Source organism: Aegilops tauschii, chromosome 2 (assembly GCF_002575655.3).
Source record: "Aegilops tauschii subsp. strangulata cultivar AL8/78 chromosome 2, Aet v6.0, whole genome shotgun sequence".
Lineage (NCBI taxonomy): Eukaryota > Viridiplantae > Streptophyta > Magnoliopsida > Poales > Poaceae > Aegilops > Aegilops tauschii.
This window is the reverse complement of record NC_053036.3, coordinates 203,940,201-203,960,098: the sequence shown is the minus strand read 5'-3', so window position 1 is coordinate 203,960,098 and position 19,898 is coordinate 203,940,201. Positions and strand designations below refer to the sequence as shown.

General features: G+C 46.8%; 2 protein-coding genes across 3 annotated transcripts; both read right to left on the bottom strand.

Moving 5' to 3' along the window:
• Nucleotides 1-8,409: 8,409 nt before the first annotated feature.
• On the bottom strand, nucleotides 8,410-9,979 carry LOC109733065 (ATP synthase subunit gamma, chloroplastic). Its single transcript, XM_020292266.4, has one exon. It carries the CDS (start codon nucleotides 9,679-9,681, stop codon nucleotides 8,602-8,604), a length of 1,080 nt encoding a protein of 359 aa, XP_020147855.1. The 5' UTR covers nucleotides 9,682-9,979; the 3' UTR covers nucleotides 8,410-8,601.
• LOC109733064 (protein RRP6-like 3) lies at nucleotides 8,410-19,038 on the bottom strand. 2 transcript variants are annotated; one of them, XM_020292265.4, is made up of 12 exons: nucleotides 18,634-19,038; nucleotides 17,571-17,821; nucleotides 17,401-17,499; nucleotides 16,162-16,245; nucleotides 15,356-15,442; nucleotides 14,077-14,197; nucleotides 13,129-13,307; nucleotides 13,005-13,043; nucleotides 11,848-12,356; nucleotides 11,261-11,759; nucleotides 10,427-11,085; nucleotides 8,410-10,282 (listed from the first exon to the last, which is right to left on the bottom strand). In XM_020292265.4, exons 1-12 carry the CDS (start codon nucleotides 18,938-18,940, stop codon nucleotides 10,213-10,215), a joined length of 2,904 nt encoding a protein of 967 aa, XP_020147854.1. In that variant the 5' UTR covers nucleotides 18,941-19,038; the 3' UTR covers nucleotides 8,410-10,212. The 2 variants fall into 2 exon arrangements, with proteins under 2 accessions (XP_020147854.1, XP_020147853.1); XM_020292264.4 differs by having other exon boundaries at nucleotides 8,410-10,298; nucleotides 18,634-19,025.
• Nucleotides 19,039-19,898: the final 860 nt, after the last annotated feature.

The following is a 19,898-nucleotide window of genomic DNA, read 5'->3' as shown; positions in this document are numbered from 1 at the left end:
CATCACCGACAATGGCACCCAATTCACAAGTCGCGCCTTCATAGAGTATGTTCACGCCCTCGGAAGCAAGATCTCATTTGCCTCGGTTGCCCATCCATGGAGCAACGGACAAGCTGAGAGGGCGAACGCTGAAGTGTTGCGAGGACTCAAGACAAGAAAATTCGATAGGCTGCAGAAGTGTGGCAGGCGATGGATTGACGAGCTGCCGGTGGTTCTTTGGTCCCTCCGTACGACACCAAATCAAGCTACCGGGCAGACTCCTTTCTCCCTAGTCTATGGGGTAGAAGCAGTTATCCCCATGGAACTCATATACGGATCACCTCGAGTACTTGCTTATGATGAAGTAGCGCAAGAACAGCATTGGCGTGACGACGCTGTGCTACTTGAGGAGAACCGTCTCTGGGCTGCTACGCGTGTTGCACGCTACCAGCAAGCCCTGAGTCACTATCACAGCCGCAGGGTTCATGCCCAGAGTTTTGAGGAAGGCGACCTTATCCTTAGGCGCGTTCAGTCCGCTAAGGGTACAAACAAGTTGACGCCAAAGTGAGAAGGCCCTTACCAGGTAGTATGAGTCACCAGACCCGGCGCAGTCCGTCTGGAGACCGGAGATGGCATTCAGTTGCAAAACTCATGGAATATTGAACATCTTCTTAAGTTCTACCCGTAAGGCGCGGCTGTCGGGCCCTGCTCGGCAGCCACCCTTTTGTACAAGCTTTGCCGAAGTTGCATGTAACCCTTTGTACAAAGCCAGGAGTAGACCCTGAGCAACAGAGAAATAAACGAAGCACTTGGGGCCCCAAGGAAGATTGCATGCATGCATAAGGATATTATGAGCATAGCATGATCATGTAGATAAGGTCCCATGTGGCACTGTTTTCATCTGCACTAAGTGCAGGGTTCTTGCCGCGAACTTGGTCCCGAAGAGAAGAAAAGAAGACAAGCCTACATAGCGATCCCCGGCAAGCCAAACAGATAAGTTCTTTTCTTATCCTGTTCTGTAAAGTGAAACTTGTGCATATGAAAACCTCGTCACCTTCGAAGCATAGGTGCTCCCATCCTTTGACTCGAACGTTGCTTCGGTCAGGATGGTCGCAGTGGCCTTTGACGGAAAAGGTTTGGCGGGGGGCTGGTTCCTCTTTATGGTTTAGTGCCCGGCAGGCCTAGCTCCGCGGCAACGAACTGTCGGTACCGGCAGGATAGCCTGCCGGGAAAAACTTGTTTACATAAAAGTATAGAGGCATTTCACCTCTGCATGGATATATTACATGCACAAGTACCCGGCAAAGCTTGTCTTTTTCATTAATATGCTAATAAGCAAGTACAGATCTTACAGTAAAAAAGATTACATAATTTAGACTAAAGTTTGGCCAATGCCTACATATTTTAGACTGAAAAAAGATTAGTGCCCCGTGATGCCTTTGCTCTGTCCCTCTCCTCCTTAGAACCGCAGGGGGGACGAAGAAGACGGAGGGAAGGTCTGGCTAGGATTTGGCGCCTCCCCAGGATCAGGATGGCGCTGTTCCCAGGCTGGGAGGAAGAAATCGGAGGGCAGGTGCAGATGGTGGCACTGCCGAAGGCCCAGCCGGTGATGATGGTGCTGCCGGCGATCATGCCACGATGAAGCGGTCGTCCTCACTCTTGACGCGATGTGGGTTGCCGCCACCCTCCTCGTCGCTGTCACTCAAGGAGGCACGCCCGCAGTCGTTCAAGCCCCCGCTGTGGTGGCCAGGGCAGGCACCGGGCACTTCGGGAGGCTCCACGGAGAGCATGGTCGTCTCCAACGACCCGAAGTTAGAAAGATGTCGTCCCCTGAAGAAGCATGCACGAGCACAAGGAACCCGCCCGTACTCAAGATAAGCAGTACCCCAAAAGGGGGGATCAGCCGTAACCAATGGCGAGCCGCTTCCACGGCCTCCCTTCGACATCGCAGGAGAAGGGAGGATAGGCCACGGTTGACTACCACGCCTCGTGTCCATTATGTACTTCGACGTGGTGTCGCCCACGTGGCCCCTTATTAAGGTTGCAGCCGCGAACGGCCCGGCGATGAGCGCGCCGGAGTCGCTACCTCCGACGCTGCCCCCACGCCGCCCGCGCACCCATCTAGGACCTTTACCTCCCGCGCTAAGCATCGAGCCACCACTCCAGGTCGGGTGCTTTGTGCGAGGACCAGAAGGGGATCATATCCCAACAAAGGCGCGGCTGCGCCCTTTTCCCGCTCCCCGCGTCTGTAACGCCCCGGACCTGTTGCGCCAGGTGCCTGCCAGTTATTCGTCGTCATTGCCTTGTCATTTGCTTGCGTGTTGCATTTTTCCATATCATCATCTGCATCTCATATCATGTCATCATGTGCATCACATTTGCATACGTGTTCGTCTCATGCTTCCGAGCATTTTCCCCGTTGTCCGTTTTGCAATCCGGCACCCTATGTCACCCGGCGCCCCCTTTTGTCTCTTTTCATGTGCGGGTGGTAAACGTTCTCAGAATGGGCTGAGGCTTGTCAAGTGGCCTTGGTATACCACCGGGAGACCACCGGTCAAGTTTCGTTCCATTTGGAGGTCGTTTGGTACTCCATCGGTTAACCGGGTATCCGCAAAGTCCGTTTGGGTGTTGCAGCAAAACCCCCTTTCAAACAGCCCCAAAACACCTCTAAGTCTTAGCCATGCTCTCGGTCGTTCGATCACGATCGCGTGGGCAAAAACCGCACCTCGTTTGGACTCTCCTAGCTCCCTCTGCCTATATATTTGCCCTCTCCCCCGAATATTCGCAGATGAAACCCTAGTTTTCCCCTCTCGCCCGTCGGACATGTCCGTCCCGGACCGGACGAGATCCCGCCGCCGCTCCCGGCCAGTGGCGTCGTGCCACGTGTCCTCCGCCGCCGTCTCGCCCGCGCCCCGCCGCCGCGCCCCGCGGAGCCCATCCGGGGCCCGCGCGGGCCCGACCCCGCGCCCGCTCGCCCGCGCCTCCGCCGGCCGGCGCCCGCCCGCCGCCTCCGCCGCCTCTTCACGTCGCCCGCCGCCCGCCGCCTACTCCGGCGCCGGCCGCCGCCGTCGGCCGCGGCGCCCGCGCCCTCGCCGGCGGGCCCATGCCCCGACCCCGACCGGCCCCGTCCTCCTCCTCCTCTCCAGCTCCGGCGACGAGCCGGCCCGAGTTCGGCCGATCTGGATCCGGTGAGATCCCCCGTGCGTTGACTGTTTCTCCCCCTCCCCCCCCCCCGAAATTATTTCTAAGTCCCAGATTTTTCATAACATGTGCACTTGTTTGACCTAGTGTAACTTTCTGCTCGTAGATCCTTTGTGCATGTATGATATATCAAATTGTTCGTCTCATGATGCTCTACATTTCGTTCCATTGCACCATGTTCATGTGAGTCCATCTTGATGCCCTAATCATCGTTGCAAGAATGCTAGTTGCTGTTATCTTCGGGTTCTTAGCAGAACTTGGAGATTTGTTATTTTTTGTATCATTTAATCTGTGCATCTTATGGGCATTAGCTCTACATGTGTTTTGTTGTATGTCATTCCATCTTTCTAAGGGTGTATGCCATGTATTTTTGTGTCTCTGTGGTGACTAGAACAAGCATGCAAACTAGGCCCCGTAATGTTTCTGATTTCAGGGACTTAGTGATTTCTCTGTCTTTGTCTGCTGTTATTTTGTTGCCATATAAACTTGATGCTACAGAGAGATCCATGCATATTTTGGAGATGTTCAGTAAGGATGTTTTGTAGCTATATTTGTAATTGATCCATTCCTGCCCTTGTTTGCAATTATGGAGTGCCATAGCATGACTCAATCTTGCTCTACTTTTACTATAAAATATTTCTGGCAGATTCTTAACATGATATTCATTTTCGCCAAGCTTGTTGTAGTTGATCCGTACATGCTATGCTTTTGTTCTTGCCATGTTTAGCTTTATAAACATGCCATCTTGCTGTAGGCATGCTTGTTTTGTCATGTATTGCTCTGTAGTGAGTGCATCAAGCTCACCAACATGCCTTCATATTATTATTTCTGTCATGCTCTGTTTTCTGCTAAGTCTGAAACCTGATAACGAAACTTGCTATGTTTACATGGTTGCCATCATTTCTTCTGGTCCTTTTTGGCTTGTGGTCAGTAAGGGACTTTTGTCATATGTATTGAGTAGATTCATGCCATGCCTTGTTTTGCCATGTTAAGTTCCTGTAGCATGTTGATTTCGTGCTCTGAACATTGCTACCTGATGCTGTTTCTGTCATGTCCAGTAATTTCCGCTAAGTCTGTGAACCTGTTATTATTTGCAATCTTGACATGTCCTTTTGAGCATGTTCTAGTGATTTCTGGAGATAGCTCAGTGTTCATGTTTTGTTGTGCTTTACCTGTACATCATGTCCATGCCTTTTGTCCGCATGTTGAGTTGCTGTAGCATATTGTTTTGATGCTTGCAAGTTGCCTAGTTGCTGTTTTGGACAGTTTGTTGCTATGTCTTGTTTAGAGTGTATGTGTTGCACCGTTGCTCCGTTTTGAGCATGCTCTATATGAAACTTGCTTAGTTTTGCATGTAGTATCATATTATCATGTTGCATCATTGTTTTGAGGTGTTTGCTTGATGTTTGTATGCATTTTGCATCAATGCCATGTTTAACTTGTTTTGCTCATATCTCCTAGGTCGTAGCTCCGAATATAATGAACTTTATATGTAACTTGACTAGAATTTCGTGTAGATCATCATGGTGCTCTTTAACTTGCTGTTTAACAACTTCAACTTAATGCTTGTTCAGTTCTGAACCAATTTCAAAATTTGCATATGAGGACTTACCGGAATTGTTATATGTTGTTTCCGGCCTCATTTAAACTTGCCTTGATGTGTTGTTCTTGTACGCATCATCTCTTGCCGTGTGTAGTCTCATATAGCTTTGTCATGCATCATTCTTGGTTGAGCATCATGCCTTGTTCATGTGTGGTGTGTTTACCTTGTTGTGTGCTTCTTCTCGATAGTTCCCGTGTCGTTGCGATCGTGAGGATTCGTTCGTCTTCGTGGCTTCCATCTTCTTCATGGACTCGTTCTTCTTCCTAGCGGGATTTCAGGCAAGATGACCGTCACCTTGGATCTCATTACTATCATTGCTATGCTAGTTGCTTCGTTCTATCGCTATGCTGCGCTACCTATCACTTGCTCCTCAAGCCTCCCAATTTGCCATGAATCTCTAACCTTTGTCACCCTTCCTAGCAAACCGTTGTTTGGCTATGTTACCTCTTTGCTCAGCCCCCTCTTATAGCGTTGCTAGTTGCAGGTGAAGATGAAGATTGCTCCATGTTGGTTTATGTTTATGTTGGGATATCACAATATCTCTTATATTATTAATGCATCTATATACTTGGTAAAGGGTGGAAGGCTCGGCCTTATGCCTGGTGTTTTGTTCCACTCTTGCCGCCCTAGTTTTCGTCTTACCGGTGTTATGTTCCCGGATTTTGCGTTCCTTACACGGTTGGGTGATTTATGGGACCCCCTTGACAGTTCGCTTTGAATAAAACTCTTCCAGCAAGGCCCAACCTTGGTTTTACCTTTTGCCTAGCCTATTTCTTTTCCCTAGGGAGTCGCTCTCTCGAGGGTCATCTTTATTTACCCCCCCCCCGGGCCAGTGCTCCTACGAGTGTTGGTCCAACCTGTCAGTCGCTGGTGGCCACCAGGGGCAACTCTGGTCTGGCCTACCGGAAGCTTGGACAATCCGGTGTTGCCCTGAGACCGAGATATGTGCAGCTCCTATCAGGATGTCGGCGCATCGGGCGGCTTTGCTGGTTTTGTTTTACCATCGTCGAAATGTCTTGTAACCGGGATTCCGAGACTGATCGGGTCTTCCCGGGAGAAGGAATATCCTTCGTTGGCCGTGAGAGCTTATAATGGGCTAAGTTGGGACACCCCTGCAGGGTATTATCTTTCGAAAGCCGTGCCCGCGGTTATGTGGCAGATGGGAATTTGTTAATATCCGGTTGTAGAGAACTTGACACTTGACCTTAATTAAAACGCATCAACCGCGTGTGTAGCCGTGATGGTCTCTTCTCGGCGGAGTCCGGGAAGTGAACACGGTTTCTGGGTTATGTTTGACGTAAGTAGGAGTTCAGGATCACTTCTTGATCATTACTAGTTGACGACCGTTCCTTTGCTTCTCTTCTCGCTCTCATTTGCGTAAGTTAGCCACCATACTTGCTTAGCCGCTGCTGCAACCTCACCACTTTACCCCTTCCGTACCCCTTTAGCTTTGCTAGTCTTGATACCCATGGTAATGGGATTGCTGAGTCCTCGTGGCTCACAGATTACTACACCACCAGTTGCAGGTACAGGTTTTGCGATGATCATGACGCGAGAGCGATGTTTCTTGTTTTGGAGTTCTTCTTCTGCTTCTTCTTCGATCAGGGGATAGGTTCCAGGTCGACAGCCTGGGCTAGCAGGGTGGTTGTCGTTTGAGTTTCTGTTTATGTTTCATCCGTAGCCGGATGTTGATCTCATGTATGATGAATTGTTGTATTCTTGCGGCATTTGTATGCCTTGTTTGTATTCCCAAATATTATGTAATGCTGATGTAATGATATCCACCTTGCAAAAGCGTCTTCAAGATGCGCTTCTATCCTTGGTGGGACCGTCGAGTTCCTTTAGGATAGGGTCGCATCTTGGGCGTGATAGCGTCGTAACAAAGACACAACACCAGAAGATCGAGGAGGGAGATTGGTGTGAGCCTACACCTCCACCCACGTCCCCTTTTATAGGGAATACAAGGCTGGGAGCAGATCCCTCAGCGGGTAACCGCCGTCCCTCTCCACCAACCCAAGAAGACCGGGCCCCTGCCATGACGCTCTCTCCCGCACCACACGCCTCCGTTACCTACCCCACTCAATGCATGCAGCATACGTGGCAAGGGATAAGAACGTGGTAGAAAGAGTGAATTGGCAGTTACTCCCCCGTGCGTTAAAGTCATTCACGGGCCATTACAGAGATGGCCCCACTACAATTGGTGTTACGCGACGCATGGGAAAGCAGGAAACTGATTCAGGCTCATATTAATGAATAAGCAAAGAAGATCTCAAAGGACAAGCTACCACCACCCTCTCGCCTGTGTACTGGACAGGGCCTACCCCGACGACGCTCGGTAGCACGTTCAGGCCAGGTCCGGGGGCTGCTGTCGGTGCACCAAACTCCAAGTGTGTTGCCCAGACTGTACACAGGCTTAAGAGCAAGGTTGCAATGTCCAAGACCAGACCAAGCAGAAGAGACCAGCCCTTTGGGAAATCAAGGGGCGGATCAAGAAGACCAAGACCAAGCTAAAGGAGCAAGATACTACTAAGGAAAAACCTCCCTTGTCGGGCAGGCGAGCCTGGCGAGCCTGGCGAGGTTGCCCCAAAGACAAGACTCAAGACTACCCCGGCAGGCCTGCCGGGCGCAATGAGGGCGGATTACCCCACCAAGGCTCCACCACTCCACCTCACAGCGATGCAAGTCATCGATCGGTGCGGTGTCGAGCCCCCAAGTGACTAAGTGGTTGTTATTTGGCACGTGGCAGCCACTTCCGAAGGAAATCATCTCCAAATGACACCCCTCCAGAGACGTGTCACGCAGGCAGGCGAGAAGGTGGCCGAACGACCCGGCAAGGCTTGTCGGGCTGCGTTACGATGTGACACTAAGCGACGCATTTAATGCGCCTTGTCCTGTCTGCAGAGTTAGGTATGATAGCACTGTTCGTTATCTAGTCAGTACACAATGACTGATTTGCCATTGTGGTGACCCCTTGATCTATAAAAGGAGGGTCGTGGCAACCTTAGGAAGGATTCGGACCCTTATACACTCATAGGCGCGTAGCTGTTCCCACCCCGAGGCAACCTTGCCGGGCTAGAGCACCACGTCTCCACTACGGTCCTCTCATCAATCCACCAAAGCAGGAGTAGGGTTTTATACCTCGCGGCAGCCCGAACCTGGGTAAAACTGCCCGTGTGATCGCTGACATGCTGCTCTGCGCTCTCCGCTCTTTGTGCAATGTGCTCTTCCCCCTGCCGAACCACAAGGGGCTGATGGCCCCATAGGTGGCCGTGTTTTCCCTCGACACAACGACTACTAAATCTCGTTGTTCACAGCGAGTGTCTACACTGCCTATTCAATATATGTAAGCCCGGCGGACGACAAGCAAGCGAATGAACAAGATGGCCAATATGATTTTTTATATAATTCTAGTTTTTACATGTCGGTTTGTGCCTTTGTTGTTCTTTGATTATACTGTTTTCCTTGATAGCAGTTATGAGATGCCCTTTGGGTGTCTTTTATAAGTGTTGATTTGTTGAATGACTACTAAGTGAGGACCATTTCACTAGGGTTTCTACCAAGAAACTGCATATGGGATTACTCTGGATTGCATAAACAAATTGCATATGGGTGGAGGCGGGACTGCATAGATAAATTACTCTGGATTATATATTTGGCATCTCCGAACTGAATCTTAGAACAGACATCCTTTTTTGTGCTATATGAGAAATTATTACAGACAGGCACAGACCAAGCAAGATAATAAGTAGAAGAGTGGAGAAAAAGAGGCAAAGAGTTATATATAACAGCGGCGGCTCAGCTCAGGTGGCGAGGAGGAATCAGCCGGACAGGGCGTCGGCGCCAGCGACGATCTCAAGGATCTCTCCGGTGATCTTGGCCTGGCGTCGGCGGTTGTAGACCATGGAGAGATTTTTCCGGAGGTCGATGGCATTGTCTGTGGCGCTGCTCATGGCGCTCATCCTGGCGGCGAGCTCGCTAGCGAGCGACTCCTGGAGGGCACGCAGGATCTGGCTGTTGAGGTAGAGCGGGAGGAGAGCGTCGAGGATCTGGACGGGGTCCTGCTCGAACTGGACGACGGGGGAGAAGGGCTGCATCTCGATCTTGATCTTCTCGCGCTCCACGGTGAGCTTGCCTTCCTTGGTGGTGAGCTTGAAGAGCTCGTCCTCGGTGGCGTCGACACAGATGCCGTTGACATCGCAGATCTCGCCCTTAGGGGACATGGGCAGCAGCGTCTGGATGATGGGGTCGGAGCGGACGAGGTTGACGAACTTGGAGTAGACGAGCTCCACCTTGTCGACCTCCTCGGCGACAAAGAGGGAGTAGATGAGGTCGCAAATGGCCTGCGAGTCCTTGACGGTGGGGATCCCGGCGAGCTCGAGGAAGCGCTCGGTGGGGATGTAGTCGCGGCGCTGGAAGTAGGCGTTGCCCTTCTTGCCGACGCTGATGACGGTGTAGTCGACGCCCAGCTGCCTGAGGTCCTCCATGCGGGCCTCGGCCTTCTTGAGCACGTTGTTGTTGAAGGCGCCGCAGAGGCCACGCTCGCCGGTGAGGACGACGATCGCGACGCGCTTGACGGCGCGCTGGCGGGTGAGGGGCAGGTCGATGTCCTCCGACTGGATCTCCTGGTTCATGTTGTAGAGCACCTCCACCAGAGCCTCCGAGAAGGGGCGGGAGGAGACCACGGCCTCCTGCGCGCGACGGACCTTGGCGGCGGCCACCAGCTTCATCGCCTCCGTGATCTTCTGCGTGTTACGGACAGAGTCGATGCGGTTGCGGAGGTCCCGGAGGGAGCACCGCACCACCAGGCTGCTGCTGCTGCCGGTGGAGGCGCGGCGGCGGGTGGAGGTGCTGGCAAGCGCGGAGGAGGACCACGCGGTGGAGAGGTGGGAGCACGACATGGCTGGCTAGCGCCTGGCGCGTCACCGGCGGCCGAGGAGGCGGAGGCGGAGGGGAAGAAAGGATGGGAGGGAGGGAAAGATTTTGGATTGGGTTTGGGTGGAGAAGTGAGCAGGTGGGGTTTTCAAGCCGGGCTGAGTGGTGGAGGGCTAGTCACTGCGAGATTGCCGCGGATCATGTGGCGCGCCCTGGCCGCCTACCCTCTGCCCCTTGCCTGCTTCCATTTCTCAATTCATACTATTTTTTTGCCTTGCCAAATAAATAAAACTCTTAAAACTACAGCAACAAAAAAGGGAACTTCTCTTTGGGAGAGGACAGGAATGGATACACTGCGGATATACTACAGTACATATTAGATACTTAGCCCAAGTGAATCAAAATTCGATATTCTTTTTCATACAAAAATCTTGTAAAATTCCAGAGTTAGAAAAAGGCCAGATGCCACATACCGAAAGAATCCGGTGATACAAGCATATGTAGGCTTGATAAAATGCAAACAACTTTATATAAAAAGAAAGTACTGATCCTCCTAATCAGTCAGCAGGCTGAGGCTCTTGGTTGGATGGTTTGTACACACTGAAGTCGCCGAAATCCCTTCTTCCACTGCACAGAAGATGCTCTGTAAATAAATATCTTGATTTCAAATGAGAAATAGATTCGAAAAAGAGCATCACGATTCACAAGCACAAGAAATTTTATGTGTTAAGCAATTAACCAATCAAGCAGCAAAAGGTGATATTTTTTTACCTGTGCTTTATATTCCAACCAGAAGGTAGATAACGAGGGTGGACAGCTTCGACGAAAACATGCCTCCATCTTTGGCAAAACTGGTGAACGGCCTCCTCCCCACCGTTGGCCAGCAAAAGCTCGACCACTTGTTTACCGTGGTGCCCGTGTCCTAGCAGTGATATCTTCTTGTCAGCATTTTTGGAAATAGCTTGGCTGGAATTATCACTGCTGACTGGATCCTCGTCGAGATGGCCATTTGCCTGAGTTCCGCTGCTTGATCGCTGCATTCCATCTGACCCAAGCTTCTCCGTGTTAGGGTCACAAGTGGAATCATCCATACTGACTGACAAACTTGCGCTTCTTTGGCTCACAGTTAAATCTTCTGCCTGGCTATTACACCCAGTCCCGTCAGCATCTTGTTGACCGCTACTCCCGTTCCCATCTTCTGAAACTTGCTCTGATAAAGTATGCCTATTTTTTGAATCATCTCCCATGTCTTCTAAGATGGCCTTGTTGCTGCTCTTTCTTATAATGTTTTCAGTCTGAGCTCTAAAAGAATGAGGATACCCTTTTTTCTTTTCAAGCCTCCTTCGCTCATTGGGGCTCATACCTACCAGTAATGCCATCTCCAGGTCTTCGGAAGTCACGTCCCTACCACCGTAGTATGACTTCACAATCTGTAACGAAATGAATGTATCGGTAACACAGATCTACCGCTAAGAACAAATACATGTCTAATCAGGAAAAAAATACTGGCAACTAGCTTAAAAAGGTATGTTTCATAATACAATGTCAGGAAACTGTAAGTGATGCATATAGACGAAGCCAGAAATACTAGAAGGATGTCGGCACCTGGATTAGCTCTTCACATCTTTTCGAAGGCATAGTGGATCCATGCCGCAGAAGGGCCATTGCAGCAGTCCTCAGCAGCAAAGGGGACACACCCTTTTCATTCAATTTATCTTCAGATACTGATGCGTTGGTTATTAAACTTCTATCACCCGAGTTCACTATTTTTTGTACAAAAAGGGGTATTCCCAATTCTTCTGCTAGTCGCCTCTTGTATTTCTCAGCAGCTGAATGAGCAATTTCATGGCAATCCACACACAGAAGTACAATATCATGTGAACGATGGCTCTTCAGATGCTCCGGAAAGTGCATCCTGTAGCAAGATGGTATTATTCTATATCTGATATAGTGGCTCTTTTCTCCACATCCAACACAGATATTTTTCTTGCTCTGAATATAAAATTCATTATCTTCATCCTCGGGACGACCCTTAGGTTCAAACAGCAGCATGATTCCCGGAGGATTGTCTTCTACTAACTTTGCCAAATCCCGTTGAATATACCTGGGAAATAAAATCAATCAGTTTGACAAAATAACTATGATGTTAGTGTCACATACTTATAACAACTTATAGCATTTAAGAAACAAACCATTCCAACTTTTTGCGGTCACAGTAGCAAAGTAGTCTTCCATCACTAGCGTAGATCCTGCAATTGTGATAAACTGGGGACTTGCATGAAAACTTTTTAATGAATGATTCCCGGGAAGCCTTTTTGTTAGGTGGTGTTGTCGACAACTTTTCTCCACTTGATGCAAAAGCAAATATATTTGTTTGCTTCAAACTTAGCTGCGATACAAGGTTATAATTATAAACTGATAGTCGACATAATCCACTTGGTTCTTTATACTTCCCAAGCAAAGTTGTAAATAAGTTATCCATGCTGACAGTGGTATCCTCAATCAGATAGCAGAGTTCTTCAATGTGAGCGACAACTACAGGGGATGGTGACGACAAGGAAGGATGCATAGTTGAAGCACTTGGCTCAGTTTCTGCTATGACAGCACACATCTCCGTTCGACCTTTTGGAACTCTTACAGCAAGGGCAGCTATAGCCTGGTCTGACAGGATATACCGCAAGCTTTCATCATGCATGCGAGCCTGAGATCCCAAGACATTTGAAGAAATTAGAAAGGAGAACAAACCAGAAGGCCCAGCACCACAATAATGCAGATGTGCAATTTTTTAACATAATATACCATGAATAGGAGAAAAGGAACTCGAGAAAATACAAGCGGCTGTGTAGAAATCTGTTAATTATAATCTATGGATGAGTAATCAGATCCAGCTAATGTCATGTGGACCACACCTATTCACGCCGCCACAAGGTCCCCTCAGGTTTGTTGGCTTAGTCTCCAATGCAGGTGTGGTTATCTTCTCTCAAAAATTTATCAATTTGATTTGGTTTGTTCTAAGCTAGTCACTTTCCATACCCCTAAAATGTTTTCAAACTGTTTATATATCTAACCCCTCTGTGTGAAAAGATATAAGAATTGTTCAAGAGACCAATCTACACGAGAAGGGAGATCAGGCTCACTTCAAACACTGAGCTGCTTATGTTGCCAAGTATAGGTTGCTGCCAAGACAGCATCGAGCCGAAGGCAGTGTTACTACCTCATCCCTTAACCTATCACAGCTACACTGCTACAACCTAGACTTGCAACTAACAAGGTTCAACAAATGAAAGAGCATAGTCCAACAGAAATGTAAAAAACAATCAGAAAGGGAAATAAAATTATGTTGGCTGACCATTAAATCCCTCCATGCGCAAATTTTCCGAACAAGATCCTACAAAAGATTAAATTGTTTAGAACTTAACAAAATCACTGGCGAGCTGGCTGACCAGATGCATAAAAAAAAGGAAAACAAGCACCTTCACTTCACTAGATTTCTTGGAATCAAGTCCATGAGTTTGTACATTTCGTGAGAGAATAGATGCTGCAGAGGAAGCTCCTGGACGACATTCAATTTCCTTTGTATATAGTTGCATGCACACCATGTTTGACCGACGGCTAGCCTCCAAGAAAAAATTGATTTTACCATCGGGAGAATCTGAAGCATAATTGATATTACAACCGATCAAAAACTAAATGCATAGCAGGGGGGTATTAATATACTATTCTCAGCAGTGGGCGGCTGGGCTGGTGCAGCGCGTCTCCGCTGCAGTCGGCGGCGGCCGGCTTGATGCGCGCATGGGGGGAGGAAGCAGCGCTTGCATCTGTTGTCTAGAGGTTGGGGAAGAAGCCAAGAAGCTTCGGGAGGGATAAAGATAAGGAGAAAACAAAAAGAAAAGGAATTGGAAGACAAAACGTGTGGGGACCACGTGCACATGGCAAGTGAACGACCCGGCTAATTTCTGCATGAAATCAGTCGATCGTATTAGACTATTTCCCATTCTTAATATATTAATACTTTTTATTTGTAGATTAAGAGCATACTATTTCCGGAATCTTTTATAGGTAGAAAGCACAAAAGATAGTTCTCCTGCCACAGCTCAGGTGGTGGGAGACTTAGAGCACAAAATGAAAACTACACATGATTTCCGGTAATGAAGGATTCAAATTCCACAGCTACATCCAGTAAGCTCCATTTGCTGGCAATAAGAAAACGCTTAAGGGTGAAGAACCCAAAAACTACTGATGGAAATCAGCTCTAATTACTTCAATAGTTCAGGGATATCAAAATCAGCTGTATTCAGCACTCATTGTTGACTTTGAGTGTGCTAAACAGCAAAATAATACAATGTCTGTTAATGTACTAGATGGCAGTAAAGACTCTTGCAATGGAAATAAGGACATGGCACTTAGAAGTTCGAACACACCGCAGGATTTTGCATGGAGCTCTGATGCCAAACAATTTGAAATGTTCAACAGATAGTGAGCATCACAACGGGCATACTCAATCATTTCCGCTGTCAGCGGGCGTAATCTCCAATCTTCACGCTGAAATCTCAAAATAAGGTCAAATGAAAAGAAATAGCGACAATTATGGAAGCAAATTCGAAATTTGAAACTGATGTGCCGTGTGCCTAGCAAACTGAGATTTGCAAGCACAGGTAAAGAGCCGATGAGAACAAGTAGGCAGAAGGCACTTGTGTATCATTTTCTTTTGCATCTAAGGTATTCAACACCAAATTGAATGCATAAGCAAATAAATTACTAGACTTCGGAAAATATTAGCTGTAATGAAAAGACAGCTAAACTGAGCATATATTCATCGATGCAAGTAAAGAAATAAAAAGAACTAAGGATGCCACATCCATTTCAGGGCCAGGTTGTGAAGGGTGTCAAGGCTAGTGATCGGATGATCATGTCAGAGCTGACTAGGTATCATGAATAATTATACACGAAGACAGTTGACAGACCATTATTGGGGGAAACCTACTGCTGTACTGGGTTCTAGCATCATGAATAATAACATATCAAGCAGGATTCAATACGCAATTAATATTTTCTAGGGCTTATGAAATTAAACTGAATGAAACATATACCTTCCTGTTGGGCACTTATAATAAACCAAAGTAATAAAAAGGGCAGCCTGGTGCACATAGCTCCCACTTGCGCAGGGTCCGGGGAAGGGTATGAACGCTTTGGGACTTTTGTACGCAGCCTTTCCCTGCATTTCTGCAAGAGGCTGTTTCCAGGATTCGAACCCAGCAACAGCTTTACCGCTGCGCCAAGGCTCCCCTTCCCCAGTAAATAAACCAAAGTAATACTCCCTCTGTCCCATAATATAAGAGCGTTTTTCACATTGTGTAGTGTGAAAAACGCTCTTATATTATGGGAAGGAGGGAGTAGTTTGCAAGAATTGGTAAATATTTTTTTGAAAACCTTAGTTGCAACTTCTATAGACGTTGTCTTCTACATCATTTAAAAACCTTAGAAGGAAATGCCAAGGTTTGTGGTTTGGTTCAATATGTATATAGCACCATCAATAGTTCATTTATGTTCTCGAACACCGAAAAGTATTCAGGTACAAGTTGAAGAGGCACATGGGATCTAACCAGCTACTAAAGAATCAGTACGCGCACTAACTGTCACTGAACACTTGACAGGCTTTAGCAAGCTCGCTGTTTAAGCCAAACTTGGAAGATTACTTGCCTGCAATGTCTTGTTGGTGGTCACTCCACAATACAATTCTAGCAAATATGCTAAGGATTTCTGTGGCTTTGATAGGACTTCACATGCCTGAAAATATTGATTTCAACAAGCAATTGAGCAAAGCTCATACGCGTAGAATAATAACAAAAAAGTAAGAGCGCAAAGGCATATGGACAGCCTTATGAACAGCAGGGGCAAAGGTACCAAGCAACAAAGACGTTCAAGAACCAAAATATTTATGGGCACGGACTAATTCAAAGGAAATTGGTATTATAAACTACTCCTGATTCTGAGCTGCAATGCACAAATATAAAGTTTTTTGTATTCCAGTTGATCAGTTCATATGAATTTTGTGATTGAACTGAAAACATAAACCAACACAACTGAAAAAGAAGCAACTGACTGTAGCAATACTCATACAGCATATATCTGAAACTAAGACAGAAGTAGCGAACAAAATATAAGATGATGATGCTCAGTGGCCCATCTTTTTCCCCACAAAGAAATTGAAACCTTCTATTCAAAATTAAGAGAAAGGGCACAAGAGCAGGCGACAGGAAATGGGTACCTAAGAAGTTTGAAATGATCAAAATAATAAACCATTTGTGTAAGAAATTTCAGTGTATAAAACTGCAGTCACTTAAATGAAAATTGTGTTTCATACCACCTCTAAGTAGTGAATGACACACCAGATAACTGGCTGCTTAATTAAAAAAATGTGGGACAACTACCAGATATACTTGTTCACAGACTGCATAAGTCTCTGCGGAATTATAATAAATCTTCCCAGATATAGAGGAACTTACTTTGGCTGTATCAAACATATTCACAACATAAATATGGAAATCTCTCTGAAGCCAAAGAACGTCATTGTCAGCTCCGTGGAAGATCTAAAGCAAAAGAAAGCAGAATATAAATGATTGTGACTTTTTAGAAACAAGAGCATTATGGATATTCTGTTGAGGCAAGCATACATCAATATTTCAAGTCCAAAATATATTGAAGAGGGGAAATACATCTATACCAATATAAAAAGACCCAGTTGGGCAGATCCAACAGATCTCGGCCATCCATTAGCATTAATCCGACAGTCCTTATTGTCCTAATGGTGAGCAACTAAACACGTTTAGCACTAAACGTGTTTACTGCTAATCAATCATTTCTCTCCCTGATTCCCTTCCTTACGTACACCTCTCACAAGAAAGGAAACTGCCACAACGAACCGCCCCATGATGTACGGAAGGAAGGGAATCCAGCTTGAAGATATACCTGAATTTTCAATCCGGTTGATGATGTTTACACAAACAATTTCTTTTGATACTACTTTTGTAAAGAAAATTCAGGTATATCTTCAAGCCGAATTAAGATTACACGTGCGTTGCACGTGCGCATTTACTAGTAGAATCAAGGAAGCCATGGGAGAGTTATTATGAGAAGGTGGGCATGCAAGAATCAGGATCACATGTGTGCACATCCATGTTTTATTAGTGTTGACAGAAACTGACAAGTCTCTGAAACAGTACAACTTATTGTCTTTCAGGTATGTCATCTAATGGGCATCTTGTATTACATCGTTGTGCCTTTGTGCTTACACCTCTTCACACAAATAGATGCTAGCATATCTAAGAAGCTATGATTCAGTGTTTCTGGGTGGTAGAGCCAAATAGAGCTTGGAATCATGTGCTCCCAGCTCAAAAAGCAAATTTTCAGAAAGTCCTCACATGTGGTTGAGTGAGTATTGTTTCTTGCTTATCTCCCTACGTGTACCTCTATATATACTGGCCTGGGATGCAGGATGAAATAACCTGTTTTTGTTAGGATGTACAGGCTATCCCTGTAATACCTGTCCTAAATGCACTGTGCTAAAAGCACACGCCATAGGCACCGCGGTGCCTAATCACCGACGTGTACTATTCTAGACGTTCCAAGGCCCAGTTTATTACTGAAATGCATAAAATTTAAGTACTGCTTTTAAGTAGCTAATCATAGTGCTGGAAACGAAAGAAATGGATGCCTGATGACATCAGATGTAAAAGATAGACTACCTTACAGATGGATGGACTGGCAAAAACTGGCTGTAGAATACCCATCACATCATGTAGCGCAATTGTGTCTATCAAATAGTCTTCCTTCTGGGTAGATATCTACCAAAAAAAAAAACCTTAATAAACTTAATAAGCTGAAAAGCATCAATAATGCATCTGTTGGCAGTTACCTGCACAAGTGCAGTATATCCTAGGAATGACCGAAAGCTATGTTGCTCTGTATCAACACCGAAAGCTTTTTCCTCGCCCAACAATCCAGCCAGATGCTCCAATTGAGCTTTTGTATTGACCCAATTGTATGAGTTGCTCATTCCTGGGCATTGGCTGCTTGGTGTGAAGTTACAAAAAGTCGAATATCTGGTTGGGCTGTCCAGTAAGGAAGTAATTTCATCCTCAAATGGGTGCATCTTTTGTGATGATTCTGTAATGATGGCAAAAGGCACATTCCTTCCAGGTTATAATAAAAGGTACAATTAATTTGCTTATGTGAACATTTAAAGATTATTAAAAAGATTCTACAATCAGCTTGGCAGTTGCACTATCTCGATGCGAATAACAGCTTAGACCCCTGGGATAAATAAGCACAAAAAGATTTAGTAAATTGCCTAGTGAGGAATTTTTTTGAAAATGAGAGCAATCAGTTGTTTCAGATATTTATATGACTTATAAGGATGTACAAGTGTACGGTCTTAAATTTACAGGGCAAGTACATGGGTACGGTCTTATATATACAGGGCAAAATACAATTTCTAGTGCTGGTAGAGCAGAAGGTCACTACCTTCATTAGCTAAGTATACTAGTGTCTAGTCATGGGCAAATAGAAGCATGCAGCGGACCGGCATTGTGCTGCATGTTACACATGGTGGCAACGCAGCAGCTGCACCTGATTCCAATACGAAGGGTATTGACCACCTAACCCGACAACTGTACAGTAGTTTGCACTTGTGCAAGCCGTGACTAGCAGCGCGGTAATTCCCTAATGCAAGTGTGGCAGAAGAACAATGTCCAAATCCAGCAGCAATGGTCAAATTCGGTACGACCTTGGTATGAGGTGTTCGATGAAATGCCCCACAGAACATATACTACTACAGCCGAGTCTTAACCTTGTCAGTCAGCCATCGCAATGTATGGTGGAGCTTCACAACCACGCAACCCTACACGCCAGCTCCTCAAATCAAAAATAAAAATCCCGTGCAAATGAGCGCAATGACGAGGCCAAAAGGAGCGGCGCACCTTGCGGTTGCGGCTTGGCCTCGTCGGGGTGGCCGTCAACAGCCTGGTCGGCACCCTGACGTCGGAGGTGCTTGAAGGGGGAGTAGGAGTTATCCGCGAGCACGCGCTTGAACCGGCCCTGCGGCTTCTCCTCCTCTTCGCAGGCACGGCGCGCGCGGCGGGAGCGCCGCTCCTCGACGCGGCGAGGCGAGGTGGGCGATATACCTCGGCCACGCCTGCGATGGAGCAGCGCCGCCGCCGCGACGAACGCGAAGCACGCGGCGGCCGCCGCCAAGGCGGCGCGCGACTTGAGGTTGACGGTGTGCATCTCCCTCGCTCGCGGTAGTGACGGACGGACCTTTGCTAAGTTTGGGATCTTGGACCGTTTGCGGTAGAGACACACTACACACTAAAATCCGCGGACCGGATACAAGAGCGACCATCCAACACTATGTCTCAAATGTCTGTTTTATTTATTAATAACTCACAAAAAATTGTTCGCCTCTATTTCTTTACACCGCCACTTTGGTTTTCGCCATCCCCAGCGGCTCATGTGTGGCTTCCGCCATCCTTCAGCGGGTTTTCTCCGAACATCGACGGCAAAAGACAGTAGTAGAATGGGATACATGGTGATTTTCATTGACCAAGCGGATGACCGGACTCCCATAAAACTTCTCAAATTTACTTTGGGTTGGCGAGAATTCGAACATCAGACGCGTCAACGGACATATACAACACCACGTTAGATGGCAAAAAACACCCGGACACCTCGTGTATATCGCACTCAATCCATAATATTTATTTTGTTACTTAATAGTAGAGTTGGAGATGCCCTTAATAGTAGAGTAAGAACAAACTCTAGAAATCCAGAGTGCCAAAAGTGAATGTGTTTTATAATGTTTTGTTGACTTGTATACATCGCACTGCATCCATAATATTTTTTGTCACTTTTTCATTTGCTTGAAAATTGTAGTTTCAGTTTAAACCACTAAAAGAATGAGTAAACGTAATCAAATCATGTGTGGTGTGGCAGGTTCTTTGTTTTCTTAGAGAGGAAGATGCCGATATAAATGGGTGTCAAAACTACTTTATCATAATGGTAATTGGGACCTGACTCGTTTAAATCAGTTATTTTTGCATGTGGATGTCCAAACTATTTGTCGTATACGGCCATCTCCGTGTTTCGGGGAAGATTTCATTGCTAGGGAATAGGAGAAGAATGGCCAATTCACAGTTCGGAGTGCTTACTGGCTAGCGGGGGGGAGCTCTATGCTCCTTCTTTAGCT